The 21,657-nt window shown below is 44.0% G+C and overlaps 1 protein-coding gene across 2 annotated transcripts in view; it reads left to right on the top strand.

Annotated features, from left to right (window-relative positions):
* LOC147698790 (carbonyl reductase [NADPH] 1-like) overlaps window positions 1–21,657 on the top strand; it is a 149,364-nt gene that overhangs the window by 113,817 nt on the left and 13,890 nt on the right. For both annotated transcript variants that reach the window (XM_086935386.1, XM_086935385.1), the window contains 2 exons: window positions 2,871–3,182; window positions 12,240–12,347. In XM_086935386.1, coding sequence (XP_086791512.1) covers window positions 2,894–3,182; window positions 12,240–12,347 — 397 coding nt within the window. In that variant the 5' untranslated portion in view covers window positions 2,871–2,893. The remainder of the gene's footprint in view (window positions 1–2,870; window positions 3,183–12,239; window positions 12,348–21,657) is intronic.

Consider the following 21,657-nt stretch of genomic DNA (forward strand, 5'->3'; position numbering starts at 1 on the left):
ATAAATCATTTTAGACTAAAAGAAGATGCACCATTATCCTATGGGTAAAGCCTAAGAACTAAGCACAATGAAGTATCATAAAAAGTGGTAAACAGTAATTGTTGTCAAGAGGCTGATATTAACAGAGGCCAACATTATAACAGCATGGCAATTCTTATGAATGGGCAAATAACTATAAATATACCATAAGAAACACAGGGAGTCTATTGGCTAACTATTAAAGCTACACTATCCATACACGGTCGCCTAGATCTCAACGTGTGTGAATCACAAAGATAGTGAAAGGATGAAGACATAAGTAAAAAAGAGTGGACTCAAAATGCAAAGGAGATCGAAACATTATAGAATATTCATCAGTGGCTGACCAGTCCCAAAACGCTGATATAGGGTTTCCATCAAAAGAGACTTTTGTGATCAGTCATATCATCTGGCCAAACCCTAGTGTGTGAAAGGCTGGTCCCCTGATCATAGGGACTAAACCACACAGTGTTGATATCTTAGGATTTGGTCCACCAACATTAATGAAACATCCGTAATGACTGATCTATTGATGGTTAGAGAAAAGGTGCAACAAAACAGGAAATGTGACTTAAAATAGGATGGAATGTCCTCCTTTATGCAACTTTATTCTATAGACATGACATGCCTCCTAATTAAAAACAGAACAGTGCATAATGACAGTAACAAATATCTGCCTGTAAATGGGCCAACATGTTTCTGCCTATTGGGTATCTAATCCCACGGCATTCATCAGGGCCTCTGTTCTTATACTCGTTGCACTCTTACTAGTTTGTTTATATATTTATTGACAGTCAGAGTTTTCTTGTGTTCCCTTTTTTGTTTTCCTTTTCCTATAGACTGGAATACAATGTTAAAATGCTACTGATATTTCAGGCACTACATTATCTTCATTATAGGTTTAGTCTAACGTTGGGATATATAAATTGAATGTACTTATTTAACTGTATAGATGTGATTTTAATTCAGTTTATATTCATTGCAATGACTCAGTATGTTACAAAAACAACCTAAAATAAATCATTTTAGACTAAAAGAAGATGCACCATTATCCTATGGGTAAAGCCTAAGAACTAAGCACAATGAAGTATCATAAAAAGTGGTAAACAGTAATTGTTGTCAAGAGGCTGATATTAACAGAGGCCAACATTATAACAGCATGTCAATTCTTATGAATGGGCAAATAACTATAAAGCCATCAATATTCCTGCACCTCTCTATTACGTAAAGTTATTACCCTGCTGGGGGATTTTCTTCTGATGTTGAATGACCCTGTGTCTGCACATAGGGCCTTAATTAAATAGAAACAAACCTCAAATATAAGAGAATAAACTTTGTTCAAAAAGGTAGACAAGAAGCAGAAATCCTTCGAAATCTAACATTTGGAGGATGAGCCCTGTTTAATATCTAAAACTAAAAAAAAATTCTCACAAATTTAATTTCTCACATTTTAGCACAACATTTTTCTACCACATTTAGTATGTCTACTACCTCAACAAAATTGCAGCCTGTTTGGTATTTTCTCCCTGCCAGCCTTTTCCTGTCTGTTCTGCATCTATTTCTCAATGTCATTTCATCCAGTTATTTGTGGTTACTGTTCCTTCACCCATGTGATTCCTGATGCCATACATTTCTCCTAAGTGGAGTAAGGGTAAGGATCATGGGCAAAGAGTAGCTTCGGCATAACCAGAGGTGTCCTAACAGGAGTCGGCTGACAGCCTGTGTGTAGGTGTGTTCAACATAGAGATTCCCCAGTCAAGAGTCTCTTATAACCACAATATAATTAGGTACCTTTGTGTAGTGATTTTACAATCCAGGAGCAGGAGCCTACATTTGGTTTCCTTCAATACTGGAATGACATTTAGGAGTACAGCATGCTCTATAAACCTAGCATCATCCTCCCCAACTATTGCTTACCCAATCACATGTTCCAACTCTCCTTTATTGTGGGAATAGACTCTTTGGGTGCCCTTTGCAGTCTCTTATGGGAAACACAGTAGAGAGAAAAAACTTCAATACTCCCACTAGACTTTACCGTACAATGGTCTATCCTAAAATAACTCAGATGATTACACGGTTGTCATTTTGCCTTACTGGCTACAGTGTCTACCTGAGGAAAGCTGGCTATCACTTGCCCTCTGATTCCCCTTATTCCGGGCTCCCTAGGTCTCCTTTGTTCATATGCATCTGTCTTCCTGCCCTATGGGCTTACCCCTATCTAGGTGGAATGATGCAGTCCTGCAGGAGAGTTTTTGGAAATGTTTGGTTTATTATGGCAACTGTCTTAATGTTTGGACTACCTATCGGTTCAACCCTGTCACATCTAAGCTTTCGCCTGGGCAAACTGCCCAGAAAGGTAACATTTCTCACTCCTCCAGCTAATGGGAAGGGGCTGCCTGGGGAATTACTGGTCTACATGGATGCTGGCACTAGCGACCTGCTTGTCTGAACCGCTTGTCTGTTCCAACTGTCTAGATTGTCCTCAACAACTGTTCCCTCATCAGGAACCTGGTTCAAGCAGCACCTTTCCCAGGGGTGCACTTCCCAGCATGCTCAGCTGCTTCCTAGGGGTAACTGCATCCTCCAACACTTGCTTTCCAATAGTAGCTACTGCTTTATTCATTTTTATTAATCAAATTGATATCACTAACCTGGTTACATCATGGGCTCCCTCAGGAGAGAACAGGAACATCACATTTCAGCAGATCTTCTCTTTTGACAAGCTCCTACTATTGGCAAAACTTGTTTTATTTGTAGCCCCCTCCTCTAGATGGCCTTTTCTTACTCCCATTTGTTGGTATGCATTGCTGTTTTCTGATGCCATTTCTTTTGGCCTTTTCCGCTCTCTTTAGTCCTTGAAGTTGGAAGTCCAAATATGGCCAACAGCAAAGTAGCAGTGGTGACTGGAGCTAATAAAGGCATCGGACTGGCAATTGTGCGGGCTCTCTGCAAACGGTTCAAAGGGGATGTGTACCTGACAGCCCGAGACCCCAAGCTGGGTGAAGCGTCCGTGAAAAAGCTTAAAGAGGAGGAGGGCCTGACTTCTCATTTCCACCAGCTGGACATCACCGACCTGCAGAGTATCACCAGGCTGAGAGACTTCTTGAAGAAAGAGTATGGCGGAATAGACATTCTGATCAATAACGCAGGAATTGTTTTCAGAGGTAAATTGCGGTTGATTAAGTCTGTTCTTGTTTGCGTGTTCTCTAATCTAGACCAATGATCAGATATTGCAGAGAATAGGACTACAATGCATATTTGTGCTATCAACATTAGAATTCCATGTCAGTGTTAACACTCATCTGCTAAGGAAGAAGCATGTGTAAATTGTTGGTGTGTGCCCATGTCACCCAAGGTCTAACCCTTCTTTCCTGTCATGGCATGATGGCCCAAATTCACAAACATGAGAGCACACTGTTATCACGGCCAGGGTGCCTCTCACAGTGGTGTGGCCACATTTTGTTTGCCAGCTGATCCAGATGGGCATTTAGAAATCTTGAGAGCAAAAGCAGGGTTTCGGCAAATGATAAGCTGGCATTTCTCCTCCAGCTCTCCATGCATATCTCTCTTATATATTGCCTCCCCCATGAGCATGGGCACGCTGACATCTGATGACGGAGGCTCAATGTCACACATGCACATCACTCATGAGTAGAACTGACAGGTACTGCCCTTGAAGGGCCCTTTCTGTGAATGGTTAGTTTTACATTTTGAGCTATAATTTATGCATAAAACTGTAACTTGGTTCTCCAGTGCTCATGTAACACATGATATGTGTAGTATATAGGTGTGAGATGCAAAAAAGTGATACTTTTGACTCCTGCGTCGGCCTTCTATAGCAGTACAACCATAGGGTTATAGAAGGTGCACATTCCAACCCACCTCAGCCAGCTAGCGATGTGCTGACAGATGTACCTGCCATACCCACGGCATGTGAAGCAAGGGAATGGTTTTGGTGGGTGTCAGGAAGTCTGGCGCTCTGCGTGTTCCCAGAGTGTGAGAGGTCGTTAGGTAGTTCAGGTCGGTGCAAGACAGGTCAGGGGAACAAAACCAGCTGAAAATAGCCCCTGGGTAGACAGAGATGAGGATCTCTGGTCAAGTACAATGTAACAAGTGTCCTGTGCACCAGCGACGGCCCGTGGAGGGAGTTACGGTGGGGCAGGAGGGCGGGGAGGGGGAGCGGCAGGGTGGAGGTTGCTAAAAACCGGCATATGGATAATTGCAGGTAAGTAAACAATTTAATTAATAAAACGAATTTCGTAGCTCGCACTGCATTGCATTTTTCGATGCAAGGCGCGCTACGAAATTCGTTTTATTAATTAAATTGTTTACTTACCTGCAATTATCCATATGCCGGTTTTTAGCAACCTCCACCCTGCCCCTCCCCCTCCCCGGCCTCCTGCCCCACCGTAACTCCCTCCACGGGCCGTCGCTGCTGTGCACACGAAAGAGGTATGTAGTTCTCAGGTGAGAATCAGAGTGAGATTGGTTCTTTAACAGAAGAAATGTACTTCGACAGAGTGGTCTTTTGAAGAAAAAGTTTTTAATTTATCTGCATGAAAAATCAGTACAAACAAGAGCACAGAAGCCGACACGTGTTTCGTCACACCGTGTACGGGTGGGGACTCATCAGGGCTGTACTGGTGCGGTCTCGAGTAGAAGCGCGCCAGCGTAATGGAAAATAAAGGTCGAGAAACACCGAATGAGGCGATACTCTCTCCGGGTGGGGGTGGTCGTGAAATGAATCACAAATGCTGGTCGAGGACGGGTGTGTCCTGGTGTTCGAGCTTAGCTCTGTGGTGGCACGGGTTGTGCGGGAGAAACGCTTCTCCCGCACAACCCGTGCCACCACAGAGCTAAGCTCGAACACCAGGACGCACCCGTCCTCGACCAGCACTCGTGATTCATTTCACGACCACCCCCACCCGGAGAGAGTATCGCCTCCTTCGGTGTTTCTCGACCTTTATTTTCCATTACGCTGGCGCGCTTCTACTCGAGACCGCACCAGTACAGCCCTGATGAGTCCCCACCCGTACACGGTGTGACGAAACACGTGTCGGCTTCTGTGCTCTTGTTTGTACTGATTTTTCATGCAGATAAATTAAAAACTTTTTTTCAAAAGACCACTCTGTCGAAGTACATTACTTCTCTTAAAGAACCAATCTCACTCTGATTCTCACCTGAGAACTACCTACCGTTTTCGTGTGCACAGGACACTTGTTACATGCCCACGGCATGTACAATGAGTGCACAATCTTAACGGGGAACACGTGTGCACGTAAAATAATTTTCACCGTGCACGTACTAACAAGGTTTTGTAATCTGGTCTCAATTGTGATCTTGGGATTCTTTGATTCCCTCGCCTTAGTTGTAAAGACTGGAAAGGTCATGACTTGTCTAAAGTTAAATACAAACAAAAAAGAGTCCGAGATTTTATGGCAGAGTGAGTGCTCATTGAAAGTAGCAAGATACTGTACATACCGTGCCCATTCCTAGTGGTATTCCAAAACAACTGCATTCATGTTGATCTTGTGCAACTATTTATGTCCCAGACAAAGAACCTAGAGTGATGATACCAGTTCAACCCTGAAAGGGCTTTCTTCATATTCATAGTCACTGGTTTACTTTTAGCACATAAAAGCACTGACTAGAAATGGAACAAGCATTGGCAGAGCCGATTGTTTTTTTTGTGGGTTTTTTTAAGAAAATGGGCTGAAAAACAAGTCATTGGGTGAGGGTGCATTTTACAGTTTTACATTTGCTTTTTTTAACTTTAGCATCTTTGCAATTTTCCGACTCCACTTGCGTAGGTAGAGTGTGCAGGTTATTGCTTGACTTGTTCGGAATAAATTGTATGACCCTAGGAATTTAAAAGACATCATAAGTAGATAATCTTAAATTTGAGATAAGGGGAAAACATCAATGCAAAACCTGCAGAGAAACAATGTGATTAGGAAACAACATAAACATTAAATTACTATTAAGAACCTGGTAAGAGATATATAGCGGAACTCTAACAAAGGGATTTTTCTATGTAAAGATTTAGAAAACTAAGCAAGCATGAAACCATTTTTAGAAAAGTCACACGTACTGACCGCATACTTATCACTGCTGGAATATTGTACTAAGCAGTTTTCTTGGTCAGAGACTGCTGCTGGACTCAGCCCAGTCACTTGGGTACTCAATCCCCCAAAAATTGTGGCTGCAAAACGTTGGATTACAGAATCATTTTTCAACATCCTTATTTACAGAAGCTTAATTTTAGGATTTTCACACCCTAATCCTACGAATGACCAGGAAAAAATCCCCCATATGGGTGGATTTTCCTCTGTTGCTTTGCATTGGAGTGGAAAAAAGAGTGTTTTCACAAAAACTGGACTGTCATTTTGGAATGGGGTAAATAACAACAAAGCCAAAATGTTTTCCATTTTCTGCGATAATTTCTAAGTTATGTATTTACTGCTATAAAAAGAATGCTGACATAGTTTGCAAATTTGGTTTGTGAAATAATCATTCCCCTTCCTATTTTCATAATGTGTAGAAGAAGCCTTTTATCTACATGGGAGATTATTTTGCGTAAGATGAAAAACCAGAAACAAGTGAAATTTGCAAAAGATGCATCCTTCTGCCAGACTTTGGCTTTTATTGCCTTATGGTTACTCTTGTTAATGATAATGAGTAAACTTGCCAGAAAGGTTTGTCTGTATTTTTGTAACTCCAAAAATATGCAATTGTAGGCAAATCGTATGTGCAAAGCTAGAATTCATACCTTTCTGTGACTCTAGTGGAAGGGGAAGCAGAGGTTTGCAAAGACAGATAAGCATTGTGGATATTAGGCGTTCTGCAAATGCAATGTATTAGTAAAAATGTGCACTTTTCCATACATTTATGTAGATCTTCCCACCATATATTTTCCTTTCATAGGAAACAGCACTTTTGCTGCTCAAAAGTAATGAATGGGGTTTGAGCTGGATACCATTGGTATCAGTATTTCCTGGATGCAGGAATATCACAATGTCCCGCACTGGGATCCCGACAGTGCCCTTAGAAATTGAGGGACTTACTACCAGAATCAGTAACCACAAACAATTGCCAGGCTAATTCCTTATTTTTCTGCGGCTTCCCAATCGAACATTTCACCAGATTTAAACTGGTGAGATACCAGAGTAGAAGGCATTGGGAATTCAGTGTTTGCTGCATTACTTTTCATCACCTATTCGAACGCTATATTTGTTACCAGCAAAAATGGATATCACCTAGCCCCCAGAACGAGGGCCTTTGGGTTTTGAAAATTTTAAAAGAGCAATTTGGCAGGTATTAAAGGGATGTAGTGAATTAGTGAGGCCATATATAAACATGAATACGGTTCTTTATCACTATCTATTCTGACAACAAAATGGTAACTATCCTTCAGTATTAACCAGAAGTCCCGATCTCACACTGAAAGGAACAATGGATAACTGTGCCAATGATTCCCCCATGCTTGCAGACCATAACGTTCTGGCCCATTTCTTTGCTTATGATACATTTCTGCTAGCTAAAATCAGGGCTGGCTTACAAACACTTGTTGACAGATTTTAATCTGTTTTGTACATTACATGGTCTTAAAATTAGAGCATCCAAAACCAAGAATATAACTTATTTCAGGGGGTCGACGGGTACCGTAAGCTTGGGAAGGGATGCTTTGAAAAGGGTCAAGGAATTAACTATTTAGGGATTTATCTGGCTGTTTCATGATCATGGGCCCGACAGATTTCTGAAAGCTCACTTTTATTAACCCATAGAGCTGGGGCTATTCTTAGATTTGCTTAAAAGGCACCCTGGTATCTGATTCTTCCAGCAGTGGAGATAGAGAAGGCCCAACCAAGGGGTGCTGTATTATATGGCACAGAACTATGGGTCCACTGTCACACAGGTCAACTTGGAACTAGTGAGAACAACTTCATAAGAGCTCTAACAGTAATGGAGAGAGGCACCCTATTAGTTCCCTTTACATTAGACCTTGAACTTAAGCCTATATCTGTGTTTGCCATCCTTACGCCGGTACTTTATTGGGTTCCTTTAGAGAGGGATTTTGTTGATATTCTCAGTATAAACAGCTCCAAGAAGATCAAGTGGTTGGCCTATGTCAAAAAATAATTGTATGACGTGGGCCTAGGTAATTTTTGGAAAGAGCCCTCCTCTGGCACACCTACTGTTGTCAAATCGGAATCCTGGAAGAGAGTTGCTGCTCAGAATGAATTGCATAGTTCCATCAGCAGCTGAACAAGGCTTTTTCTATTGCATAAGACTGCGCTTAAGGCAGAGAAATTCCTAAATTGTATCCGACTGGTGTGTACACACTCACATTTTTTGCAGAGGTACAGGACTTTTCCGATTGTTGTGTTTACATCAACATGGGATCCTGCACAGTCAGGGTCTACATTGTGTCTGTCATGCATGTTTTTCTTTAAGACCGAGGAACAGTTGCTATTCTTTTTCCCAAAATATTCTAGCGCTAGGTGGATTGTGCCCTTGCGTCATCTTCTTGGAATGACAAATCACACAAATGCTTTCAGAATTTGTAAAAGTGATTCAACAAGTATGAAAGTGCCTTCCTATATGTTACATTATGTTATGATAAATTGATTTATGTATTACAATAATCACCCGAGGGGGTATCCAGGCACTTAAGCAGCTGTGTAGGCGTGATCTCCCAGAGGTGCTTATGTGAAGAGCCAGGTCTTCGGCTTCTTGCGGAACTCAAGATGTGAGGAGGTGGCTATGATGTATTGAGGCTTGTGGATGTGCGTGGGACCAATGACTGAAGTGGGTGGAGCATCTGAAGGAAGTGGGCGGAGCCAGTAACATAGGTGTGGCCTTCTAAAAAGATTTGAGCACCTGCACCTAATATTTTACAAATTAAGCACTGGCGGATTGCATGGTCCACCAAGACGAGGATGAACCTGTTGTCCATGACTGTCTTGGGGTTCAGAGACCCGAAAATGTTGATGCCCACTCTTTCAAAGGGGATGACAATGACAGGAAATGGTTGCAGAACGCATCTGAGGTCCTCATCGGAGGCAAAAAAAGGTGGGTGACAAGCCTGTCAAAGTTCTTGTCCTGCCCCCCAAATGACCTGCCACAAGCCAGCTCCAGTGCAAAAGCCCTGCAGCACTGAGGGACCACCAAAACACGTGTTGCCCCAGGAACCTTAGGCTCGCTATACAGGAGACCGTCCTCCCAGTATATTGGGTAATCACCAAAGGTGTCACCTGCTTCCTAGGCCTCAACTTGCCACCGTAGGCCCTCAAGAGTGGGGTGCTCCATCTGTGCCTTGCGGAACTCTTCCTTCCTGGTGAGACCCTTTCCTGCTGCAAGTTGGCCAGTTCATGCAGTTTCCACAGAGTGGCAACCTCCTCCCCTGGAGGCTCCGGGGATTCCCCTCAGGTTCAGCCTCTTCCTGCACCATAGGAGTTTCAAGAGCGGGTTCCCACACACTTTCCCTTCCTCTTTTTGGCAGGCACCTAGGTCATTCTTACAGGCTTCAGTTCTTCCTGACTACCCTCTGAGGTGGCCATGGACCACGTGGTCAGGCAGACCCACTCAGGCAACCTTAACATCTCCATCTGCTAACTGAGCTCCACCTCCTTCCAGGTGGTGTGCTCCAGGTCATTTCCAAGCAGACAATCCACATGCATGGACAGACTCACAGCTCCCGTTAAAGAGCCCGAGACACCCCACTCAAGGGAACCAGAGCCACTGACTAGTGACTCTCATGATTTCAGCTGCAACACCTTGGTGGAATTCATTAGGGATTTCCTGACATCTGATGGTCATCATACAGTCTCCAGTGTCTCTCAGAACCTCCACGCACTGCCCATTTATGGTGACACACTGCCTGAATTTCCTAGTTTTACTAGGCATGTGAGTTCTCTGCACCATCTCGTTGTCACCCGGGACACCTGAGTAACCTCTATATTGTCCCCCACACTAACTCGGACAATCTCCTCCAAGGGCTACACTCGCCAACCCGAGTGACTGCCCACCAGTGGAGGCCGTGCCCACTTGGGACACTTGGCAGCCCCCTTGAAGTGCCCTTCCTGTTGGCTCTCATAGCACTTGGGGGTGCCTTCCCTGATGACTTAATATCAGAGAATGATTTGTTATTTTTCTCAGTTGCAGGATGGGAGTCCTGACCCGTGGAACTAGTTTGGGGCCCTAAGAGAACTCCTTAGTTTTATTTTTTTCTCCCTCCTTCTTCTACTGTGGGAACCCTATCCACCCTTTGGGTGATCCCCCTCCAGATACCTTCTTGTGGACTTTGATAATGACTCAATGCTCCAATTCCTACACAAACTCCCTGGAGTCAGTGAGCTAACTAGCAATTAGGTGTTGGCGCAGATCTGCAAAACAAAGACTGAACATTTGCTCCTTTACAATCAAATTGTACAGCCCCTGATTATCTTTTATTTCACTGCGCTTCACCCAACCAGCCAGTGCTTTGCAAAAGGAATCCAAACATTTCTCCTAGGTCTGTTGGGACAGTTTCTGGCTGTCTCTAAACGAAACGTCCGCCATGTACGTCTCTGGGGTAAGCCAATCTGCGTGCAACGACCTATGGCAACTCTCTTTATTTAATGTGGAACAAGTTCTAAAAGATCAACCAATAACAACTAAAAAGGAAACAAAAATAATAGAGAAGAGGTGCTACATCAACACTGATGTTTATTCATGTTTACATTGAGATAATACTTTCAACAATGTACAAAAGAAAAAACTTTATTATTATAATTCTACAAATTGGCACTCACACTTTCATACTTCAGTCATATTGCTGGTAATGGTCTACCTGGACACCTTGATTGTTTTCTATTATTACAGTGGTCGAGTCCAGGCAGCATGAGGACCCAAGCCTTGTTTTGTTCATAAACTTTCTAGAAGTGGCATTTTCAGAATTGCAATTTAAAATCTGACTTCACCATAAATTAGGTTTTTAAATTAGGATTCCAGTGACTCAAACATGAACTAGTCATCTATACTCATATGGAAATTACACTTATAAAAATTTAATAAGGCAACTCCAACGTTATCCTATGGGAAAATAGATAGACCTTGCGGTAGTGAAAAACAAATTGAAGGCATTTTCAAACCCAAGACATATAAAACTTGAATGTACAAGTCCAACTTTTTAAATACATAGCACCCTGCCCTTTGGGCTGTTCGGGGCACACCCTAGAGGTGTCTTACATGTATTAAAACAATGGTTTGGGCCTGGCTAAAGTTTACTTTGCCAGGTTGAAATAGCAGTTTAAACTCCACACATAGGCATGAGACATGTTTAAAGGGATACTTAAGTAGGTGGCACAATTCGTGCTGCAGAGCCACTACTAGCATTTAATTTACAGGCCGTGGGAACATGTAGTGCCACTCTACTAGAGACTTATAATTAAACTAAATATGCCACTTGGGGATAAGCCAATGTTACAATGTTCAGAGCAGCAAGCACTTTAGCACTGGTTAGCAGTCCTAAAGCCAACAAAACAAATTCAGCAAAAAGTCAGAGGAAGACGGCATAAAGTTTGGAAGGGACCTTGCAAAAAGGGCCAGGTCCAACAATAGGTAAATTAAATATGCAAGTTAGGAGTATGCCAATTGCTTCACTTTGAAAGAGGAGCATAGGCACCTTACCCCTGGTTACCAAGTTTAAAGTGCAACAGCCCTCACAAACGGTCCAGGTAAAAATCTGGGGGTACACCACACAAAAGACAGTAATTTCCAAACAACAATAGAAATCTATGAACTACCTACTAAAAAAACGTCCCTCGCTGGATAGATTCTGGATATAGTGTGGTCCTGAGTGCAAGCATTTGGAGCAATGTCAACGCATGCGAAAACCCGCATCAACCACTTACGGTCCATGTTTTTTTAAAGGCATTTTGGGCACAGAAATGAGGTGGAAATAGTTACAATTCTACTTAGAGGTACGAGGAATTAGATTGACTATAAGTAAAGGAAACCATTTGTGGAACAATAAGTGATTATGAGTTATTCTTTTTTCATGTGCCTTAAGTTGTCAGCAACTATTTACTTGTGGTGAAGATGGGTTTGAAGAAGTAACAATCACTTAATGGCTCGTTATCGTTGGTCTGTGCACCAAAGAAAATGCAGCAAAATATTAGTTCACTGTTGGAACTTAAACTATTTTTTTCTTTTTCTCATCGCCATGGCATATCGGAAAGTTGAAGATCCAACTCCATTTCACACTCGAACTGAAATGACATTGAAAACCAACTTTTTTGCTACCAGGAATGTCTGCACAGAGTTGTTACCACTCATGAAGCCACGTGGTAAGCTCTAAGGTTTTAATATTGAACATCTATACAGACTATTGTTTCCTATTCCATGTGTTAATGATTTTAACAGAAATGTGAAACCTGACCCCCAGTCAGCGGTGTATGCTAAACCAGCCTCTCTCACTCTGTCGACGAGGAGACTGCTGTACTTGGTAGAAGATGTGGCGTAACGGTCAAACCTGCAGACTTTGGAAGATTAGTAGCTGGGCTGGGCACGTCACTAAGAGGAGCATGCATCATCGTGTGGACTGAGCTTATTCCCCCCACCCCCAGGAGGTGGGAGGAGTGAGAGAAGTCAGAGGCAGCTCAGCAGAGCTCTGTCGGCAAAACCCCCCACCCCCAAAGGAACATGTGTTGTAGAACTGGGCTGGCTGCTACGTAAAGATGCCTGGGACTGCTATGGTACACAAGGTGAAATAGACATTTCTAAACAAGCCACTTAAATAAAATAGTTAGAAGTGAGAAAACACTGTGAAAGCCATACAAGTTATTTGCAACACACCGAGTGGAGCATAATGACTGCTACACACACGCGGCTCTGAAAGAGTTAAATCATCTCCTCACATACAGTATTGCCATCAACGAGGCTAAGCGTGGCGGCTGTTGTCATAACAGCCCTGATAAAACGTGTAAAAAGCAGCATAGTCATTGAAATGAAAAACAATATTCCAAGTTATTGATGTGAGGACATGAAAATAACGGAGCTTGATTAGCAGACATGAACTCCCGCCCTCCCCAGCAAAGCAGTCCCATGCCTGCCCCCCTTGAGTAGTCCCTTTCACACCAGCTTGTTGCAGGACAACAAACTGAATTGCAAATAGAGTTTAAGACCTCAGGAAGCAAAACTCTTGTGCAAACACAACTCTCCATTGAACAGATCCGAATAGAAACCTGGGGGCTGTAAATTAAATATATGAAGAAGCGAGACTGCTAAAGTGAAAGCGGATCGTGCTGCATGCAAATGTGCCCCGGGGGAACTGCAAGTCTGCAAAAAGACAGAAGTGGATGCCTGCTTTTGCCCCGGGGGAACTGCAGGGTGCTCGCTGGTTCGGTGCTAAGAGCGAAGCTGCATTTTCGTTGCTATAGCAACAAAATGGCGTGGGACTGTCCACAGTCCCTACGGACACGCGCATGCTGTCTGCTATGGACAAATGGCAAGAGCAGCCATGTTTGTCCATGCAGGCGCGTGCATAAAAGCCCTCAGCAGAATCGATTCCAAAAGGCACTTGCAATAGCGAGAGCAGCGCATACGTTGCTTTCTGTAGTGTTGCGGTCTAGTTTATGCACATTGCATGACTATGCGACGTGAGGCGGCAGCCATCGTAGATGATGCGCGCGCAACCAGATTCATTGGCGCGATTGCCGGAGCGCATTTCACGGCAGGCTCGGCGCTCTCTACAGTTATAGTTAAAATAAATACCTGCTACCACACTACAGTGTTGTGTGGTTATTTGGGGGGGCCCAGCAACATTACAATGGCGACGAGGTCTGGTTAGAAGGAAGAACCCACCCCCCCCCCCCCTGCTACAAGGAAAAAAATTACCAATAAAAAAAAACGAACTGGCACCAGCAATACCACAGGCCACCAGAAAACGAGACCGCACACAGCAGGACGGACACTAGAGAGCGTGGCAGAGCCCATAACACCAGGAAGGTAGGCGACTTCAGCACTGGGGGGAGAAGATAGGACTGAGAAGGGAGCACATTGACCAGGGCATCTCACGACGCTACACCACACGGAGCAGGAGCGCCGGCTACCTCCAGGAGCAGCGAAGGGACAGAACAAGAGACCCCCCAAGTACAGACAGATTATCAAGAGGAGAACAGCGCACCAGGTAGCCCTAATAGCCACGGACACGCCCCAGCCACAGAAAGGCGCGAAAAGATGAGCATGCAAACAGCGTCAGCGACAGCCCCTGTTCAGTTCCTACCTAAACCAGGGGAGCCTCTCATGAAGTGGGAGGATTGGAGAGACTACATAGACAATTTCATTGAAGTGTTGGAGGACGAGAATGAGGAGAGGTTCTCCAGCAAACGAAAGAGACGGATACTATTGCACAATCTAGGCCCGGAGGGGTTAAGGATTTTCAAGAACTTGGTACCCAAACCACGAGCAAGCACAGATGATGATGCGTATGCTCATGCTATCGAGGAGTTAAATGAACATTATAAACCCACTGTTTGTGTGTCAATAGACAGGTACAATTTCCAGCAAAGGAAGCAACTTCCAGGAGAGACGGTTGAGGAATATGTCGCAGCATTGAGAAAGCTGGCGTCCACATGTAAATACGATACGTTCCAAGATAAATTCATCAAGGACCAGATCGTTATGCACACAACGAGCGTTGCAGTACAAGACAAGCTATGGGCCAGCGGCCACACCACACTGCAGGAAGTGATGATAATTGTCAGGAGAGCGGAATTGGCGCGGAGGTGCGCAGAAGCGGTGAAAAGGGAAGCAGCGGTAAGCCAGATGGTGAACAAGATTAATGAAGATGAGCGCCACAAGGAAACCAGGAGCAAGGGACCCCCTGCGAAGGGACCAAACAGGTGGCAAGGGAATCCAGGACCACCAGGTAGACAGATGGGAAACCAAAAGAAATCATGCTATAGATGTGGCAGTTGGGCGCTTGAGGCTCACGACAGGAAATGCCTAGCGTTTTGCGCCAAATGTATGTATTGTGGAATCGTAGGGCACTACAAAAAGGTATGCCGAAGGAAATCCTCCAAAAGCATGGTTAAATACATTGACCAAGGACAAGAGCACGGAGAAAGGGAAGACCACAAAGAGGAAGACACAGTACTCTGTATCTATGACCAAGTGTTGAGTGTGGACAACAAAAGATCGACCAAGCAGGTACTGGACATGACTATTGGAGGCGTACCGATAAGTATGGTAGCGGACTCAGGATCACCCTACACCATTGTCCAGCGGACAGTGTGGAACGACACCTTCACGCCACACCTGGGCCCAGACCTGGAGAAATTGGACATCGGGCCGGTCACGTACAACGGGGACCGCATACCCATGTTGGGGTTCAGACCTTTGAGGTTTGAAGTTAGAGGACGCAGGGCCTACTGCAAGCTGTACATTTCGGAGAAAGGCCCATCAGTGCTGGGATGGCTAGACCAAGGCGACTTGGACATCAAACTTGACCCGGGTGGCAAGGAGCAAATCCTGCTCACAGAACTGGAGGCATGGGCAGACTTGGATAAGTGGAAGGCAGAATTTCCCAAAGTCTGTGGGCAAGCTAGAAAAGTTTGCACACAAGATTATCCTCAAGGCAGGTGCCATACCGGTAGCTCACAAGGTGAGGAATGTACCGCTGGCGGTGAGAGAGGCGGTGCAAGTGGAACTACAGGAACTAGAAAAGAGAGGAATAATCAAACCAATTACATGCGCCGAGTGGCTGGCGCCATTGGTAGTGGTCATGAAACCCAGTGGAAAGGTTAGGCTCTGTGTAGACCTGCGAGAGCTAAATAAAAACATTGTAGTGCAGAAGTTTCCTTTGCCAAGGATTGAAGAGATGCTGGCCATGACGAGAGGCATCAAATGGTACTCTACCATTGACTTGACATCCGCATACCATCAGATCGCCCTACACCCGGAGAGCAGAAGGTTAACATCATTTATAACCCCCTTCGGGTGCTACCAGTTCCGCCGCATGCCGTTCGGTCTAGCCTCAGCGGCAACGGTGTTTCAGAAACTTATGCACCAACTGTTTAAGAACATGGACGGCATCCAATATTTCCAGGATGATATTCTGGTGATGGGTTTGGTGCAAGCAGCGATAGCAAACAACAAGGACTGGGAGAAGGAGATATGGAAAATGCTATGGGCCTACAGGATCACCCCCACAGGCACAGGATACAGTCCATTCCAAATCCTGAGAGTCGTGACCCTTTCACGAAGGACAATAGAGTATCGGAGGAGAAGACCATAGTGAGCCAGTGGTCTCCGGCAGTGGTCCAGGCGAACCTGGAGAAGGCCCAGGCCATCTATGCTAAACATTATGACCAGCTGCGAAATGTAAGGGACACAGGTCTGGAAGAAGGTGAATGGGTGTGTGTGAAGTTGGCAATGATGCAAAGAAAAGGTGACAGCAAGTACAGCAATCCGATGCAGGTGAAGGAGGTGTACGACAGGGCTCCCCTGTTGAGCGACGGAAATGTGTGGTCACAGGACCGCATGGCGAGATGCAACAAGGTGCTACAGTGGGATCAAACAGGAAGAAGATCGAATGTTGCAGAGGAGCCGAGAGTAGAGGAAGGATGGTTCGATGGAGAAGCAGACATGGGAGGAGAAGAATCTGGCGAGGAGCGAAGCAATAGAGGAAGTCCCAGAGCGGAGAAGGAGATCAACTCAAGGGGGTCAAGAGAGAGCCTGGCTGGGTCGAGTAGTCGGGGAGCCAGCGCAGAGACTCCTGTGAGAGAGACCATGGCCACCCCGGTAAAACTTACCCGCAGGGGCAGAGCAGTGGTCAAGCCTGCCAGGTTACAAGACTTTGACATGAGCGGCGGACTGTGAGTTACAGTTTTTTTCATTGTTTGGAAAAAAGGGAGATATGTAGTGTTGCGGTCTAGTTTATGCACGTCGCGTGACTACGCGACGTGCGGCGGCGGCCATCTTAGATGATGCGCGCGCAACCAGATTCATTGGCGCGATTGCCGGAGCGCATTTCACGGCAGGCTCGGCGCTCTCTACAGTTATAGTTAAAATAAATACCTGCTACCACACTACAGTGTCGTGTGGTTATTTGGGGGGGGCCCAGCAACATTACACTTTCTCTAGGTGGAACCTAAAATAGAATGTATCCTTGTGTAACGTAACTGGTGCTCATGTAAAGCGCTCCCATACCTTCGGGTTGAGTTCGCATTATATAAAACAGCACCAAAAAATATGTATTCAGAGGCTTGCAGGCTTCTCATGTACTAACATGACTGTTCTGAGGCTTTATTTCCGAAGTGGGAAAACTTTTAAACGTATTTGTCAGAAGTTTGAAAGAAATCTAATAAGAGAGAACATTCCAACAGTTAATTTGTTTCTTCCTACTGTTCTCCAGTGATGCAAACCAAGACAATCGCCTCAACGTGACACAGTACTGATAACCAGCCCTTGTTGACCATTGGGTAATAGTTGGTGGTGTGGGTGGCTGTGGGCTCACTGCATGATGAACTCCGAGTGGCAAATGTCACACAAAAAGAGGTCAACCATTGAAGAACAATATGATCAGCACAGGGATTATAACAAAATATGAACAAACTGAAGCATTATTCCAGACAAGTGCTATGCAGATTCTATGGCCCGATTATGAGTAGACTGTTTTTTCGCGAATCCAGCAGTGTTACTGCACTTCCTACAATTTTCTCAAGGTGAATTACGACAGGTCAAATCTGATGAAAATGATCAGGGGAAAAGTCTGGTAGATAACGCTACATGCAGATTCTTGTGAGGAAAGCACAAAAATACAAATGCTATTAGACCCATTTGGACATGAAAATCCAGAGACTGCAGTTATTAGCCCAATACATACTGAGCCCTGTGGGATAGTCTTTCATCGTGCCCAGTATATATCTCCTTCCCCCAAAGGCCACTCAAAATGAGGGTCTTAGTACTCTGTTGGTATAATGATAAGGCTCCGCTGTGACAGAACTCAGTCTGCCGTGACCCAGTATGCAAGATTAATCTACTCCTGTACTTCATACAACCTTGATGGTCTTCCCTGCCAACTTCCATTTGGTAGAATTCTAGGAACTGGATGGTTCATCATCAGATGCACTGCTTAATTTGAGGTGGTGGTTTCCAGGGCTCAGCACCGGCACATAATTATCAATACCAGCACTTAGACAGTCTGCCATATGTTGGTTGTTGTTTCAAAATGAGCACCTCAACAGACGTTTATTAATTCAATATACATTAAAAAGGACTAATACCTGCCGCCCAAGCCATCCTTAAGGTGTTGGAGCGCCTGGAATTGTCTGAATTGTCACATTTGTAGGAGTGTGATGGTTTGTAGTTGTTTTGGTTCTCTCATATGCAACACTGGCCGGGGCAATGGGTAGTGCAAGCTGCAGTAGCCTTCTGATGAGGACCCTGGCACTTTTTTTTTTTTTTTTTTACAAATTAAGCACCTATATATTTGGCATGCATGATCAGACAATGGCATAGCTGAGAAAGCCAAGATGAGAAAGAGCACATAGAGGAAACAGAACAAGAAAGTTAGGCTTGCGTACACACTTGAGACTTGTAGAACACATAAGAGGAGATTGCAAAATGAGGAGAAGAGGCACAGAATGAACAGCAGTGTGTAATACGTGAGGGGCTTTTATTAGAAGCTCAACATGGAACACTCATATTAGTTGTAGTGTTGTCAGACTATGTGCACTAAGACCCTTGCGGTTCTGGGCGGACTCAACAACGAATTACGTAACTTGCTAGGAGGTGTTAAGTTGTGGTTATTAATGGTTATGACATATTTAGAATGCAGTGTGTGATTGTATACTGAAAAATAAAGACATACAATCCAGAGCTCCATGTGTGGCATATTCCTGTGCATGCTCCAGTGGCTGGGGAGAACGCTACAACTGGCAACGAGAGTGGGATCTGTGCCCAGAAGAAACAAGACTGCTCTTCCTGAGAGATTACAATGCTACAGCGAAATGCTTGTGCTTGCCACATGCACTCATGTCGATAAGAAGCAGTTTGACGTTGGCATGTATGAAGTCGAAGCCCCGCTCCAGCGCATGTGGAAGGAGTTGAAAGGCCCTGCTAAGGAGGGCATTCAAAAAGATCAACCCCTGGTTTGGCCAAAAGAGATATTGCACCACGGTGAACACCCTAAATATCGATTCCAAAATATCGACTGCCTAGAATATCGAATCAAAAATATAGAATGGACAGAATATCGAATTATTAAAATATAGATAGAACAGAATTTCGAAATTGGGGTAGGAAATATCTAATTCCACAATATCGAATTTTATAATATAGATTTCCATAGTATCGAATTTCATAATATAGATTTCCATAATATCGATTTTTTTTGGTGTCATGTATGGTAGTATATGTATTAAAATTATGTATTATTTTTCTAATGTTATTTAATTTTTTTAAAGTAATGAATGTTATGTAATTACATTTTTGCGTAATTTAATTCCGTAGCGGGTCATGGGTTTATAGGGGAATAGGGTCGGAAGTAATTTAATTATAGTAAATTAATTAATTGGTAATTACATTTTAATAATTGGTAATTCATTTTTATCAATTGATTATTTGATAATTCTGTTAATTATAGGGGAATGGGGCGGAAAGTAATGTAATTATAGAAAATTAAATATACATTTTTGTGTATGTAATTAATTCATTGATAATTAATTATTAATTGGTAAACAGTTTTTATTAATTGGTCATATTTATTTTAATTGGTAATTAATTTTTATTAATTGGTCATTATTTGTAAATAATTTTTTATTGGTATTGATAATTAATTTAATCATATTTTAATATTAAATCATTTCTTTCCCTACTGTTGCACTCTCTGGAGTGGGAATAGTAATTTTTACCCCTCTGCCATCCAACGCTTTTCCTACTGTTGCACTCTTTGGAGTGGGAATAGTAATTGTTACCACCCGCTATCCAACACTTTCCCTACTGTTGCACTCTCTGGAGTGGGAATAGTAATTTTTACCCTCACTATCCAACGCTTTCCCTAATGTTGCATTCTTTGGAGTGGGAATAGTAATTTTTACTCCTACGCTATCCAACGTTTTCCCTACTGTTGCACTGTTTGGAGTGGGAATAGTAATTTTTACGCCTACGCTATGCAACGCTTTCCCTACTGTTGAACTCTCTGGAGTAGGAATAGTAATTTTTACCCTCCCCCCGCTATCCAACGCTTTCGCTACTGTTGCACTCTCTGGAGTGGGAGTAGTAATTCCCCCCCGCTATCCAACGCTTTCCCTACTGTTGCACTGTTTGGAGTGGGAATAGTAATTTTTACCCCTACGCTATCCAATACTTTCCCTACTGTTGCACTCACTGGAGTGGGAACAGTAATTTTTACCCCTACGCTATCCAACGCTTTCCCTACTATTGCACTCTCTGGAGTGGGAATAGTAATTTTTACCCCGACGCTATCCAACGCTTTCCCTACTATTGCACTCTCTGGAGTGGGAATAGTAATTTTTACCCCTACGCTATCCAACGCTTTCCCTACTGTTGCACTGTTTGGAGTGGGAATCAACATTTTTACCCCTACGCTATCCAATACTTTCCCTACTGTTGCACTCACTGGAGTGGGAACAGTAATTTTTACCCCTACGCTATCCAACGCATTCCCTACTATTGCACTCTCTGGGAGTGGGAATAGTAATTTTTACCCCTACGCTATCCAACGCTTTCCCTACTATTGCACTCTCTGGAGTGGGAATAGTAATTTTTACCCCTACGCTATCCAACGCTTTCCCTACTATTGCACTCTCTAGAGTGGGAATAGTAATTTTTACCCCTACGCTATCCATCGCTTTCCCTACTGTTGCACTCTCTGGAGTGGGAATAGAAAGTTTTACCCCCCCCCGCGCTATCCACAGCTTTCCCTACTGTTGCACTGTTTGGAGTGGGAATAGTAATTTTTACCCCCCCCACCCCCGCTATCCAATGCTTTCCCTGCTGTTGCATTCTCTGGAGTGGGAATAGTAATTTTTACCCCCCCCCCCCCCCCCCCCCGGTATCCAACACTTACCTACTGTTGCACTCTCTGGAGTGGGAATAGTAATTTTTACCCCCGCTATCCAATGCTTTCCCTACTGTTGCACTCTCTGGAGTGAGAATAGTAATTTTTACCCCTATGCTATCCAACGCTTTCCCTACTGTTGCATTGTTTGGAGTGGGAACAGTAATTTTTACCCCTACGCTATCCAACACTTTCCCTACTATTGCACTCTCTAGAGTGGGAATAGTAATTTTTACCCCTACGCTATCCATCGCTTTCCCTACTGTTGCACTATCTGGAGTGGGAATAGTAAGTCTACCCCCCGCGCTATCCACCGCTTTCCCTACTGTTGCACTGTTTGGAGTGGGAATAGTAATTTTTACCCCCCCCCCCCGCTATCCAATGCTTTCCCTACTGTTGCACTCTCTGGAGTGGGAATAGTAATTTTTACCCCCGCTATCCAATGCTTTCCCTACTGTTGCACTCTCTGGAGTGGGGATAGTAATTTTTAACACTACGCTATCCAATACTTTCCCTACTGTTGCACTCACTGGAGTGGGAACAGTAATTTTTACCCCTTCGCTATCCAACGC

This window comes from Lissotriton vulgaris, chromosome 8 (assembly GCF_964263255.1).
Source record: "Lissotriton vulgaris chromosome 8, aLisVul1.2, whole genome shotgun sequence".
Lineage (NCBI taxonomy): Eukaryota > Metazoa > Chordata > Amphibia > Caudata > Salamandridae > Lissotriton > Lissotriton vulgaris.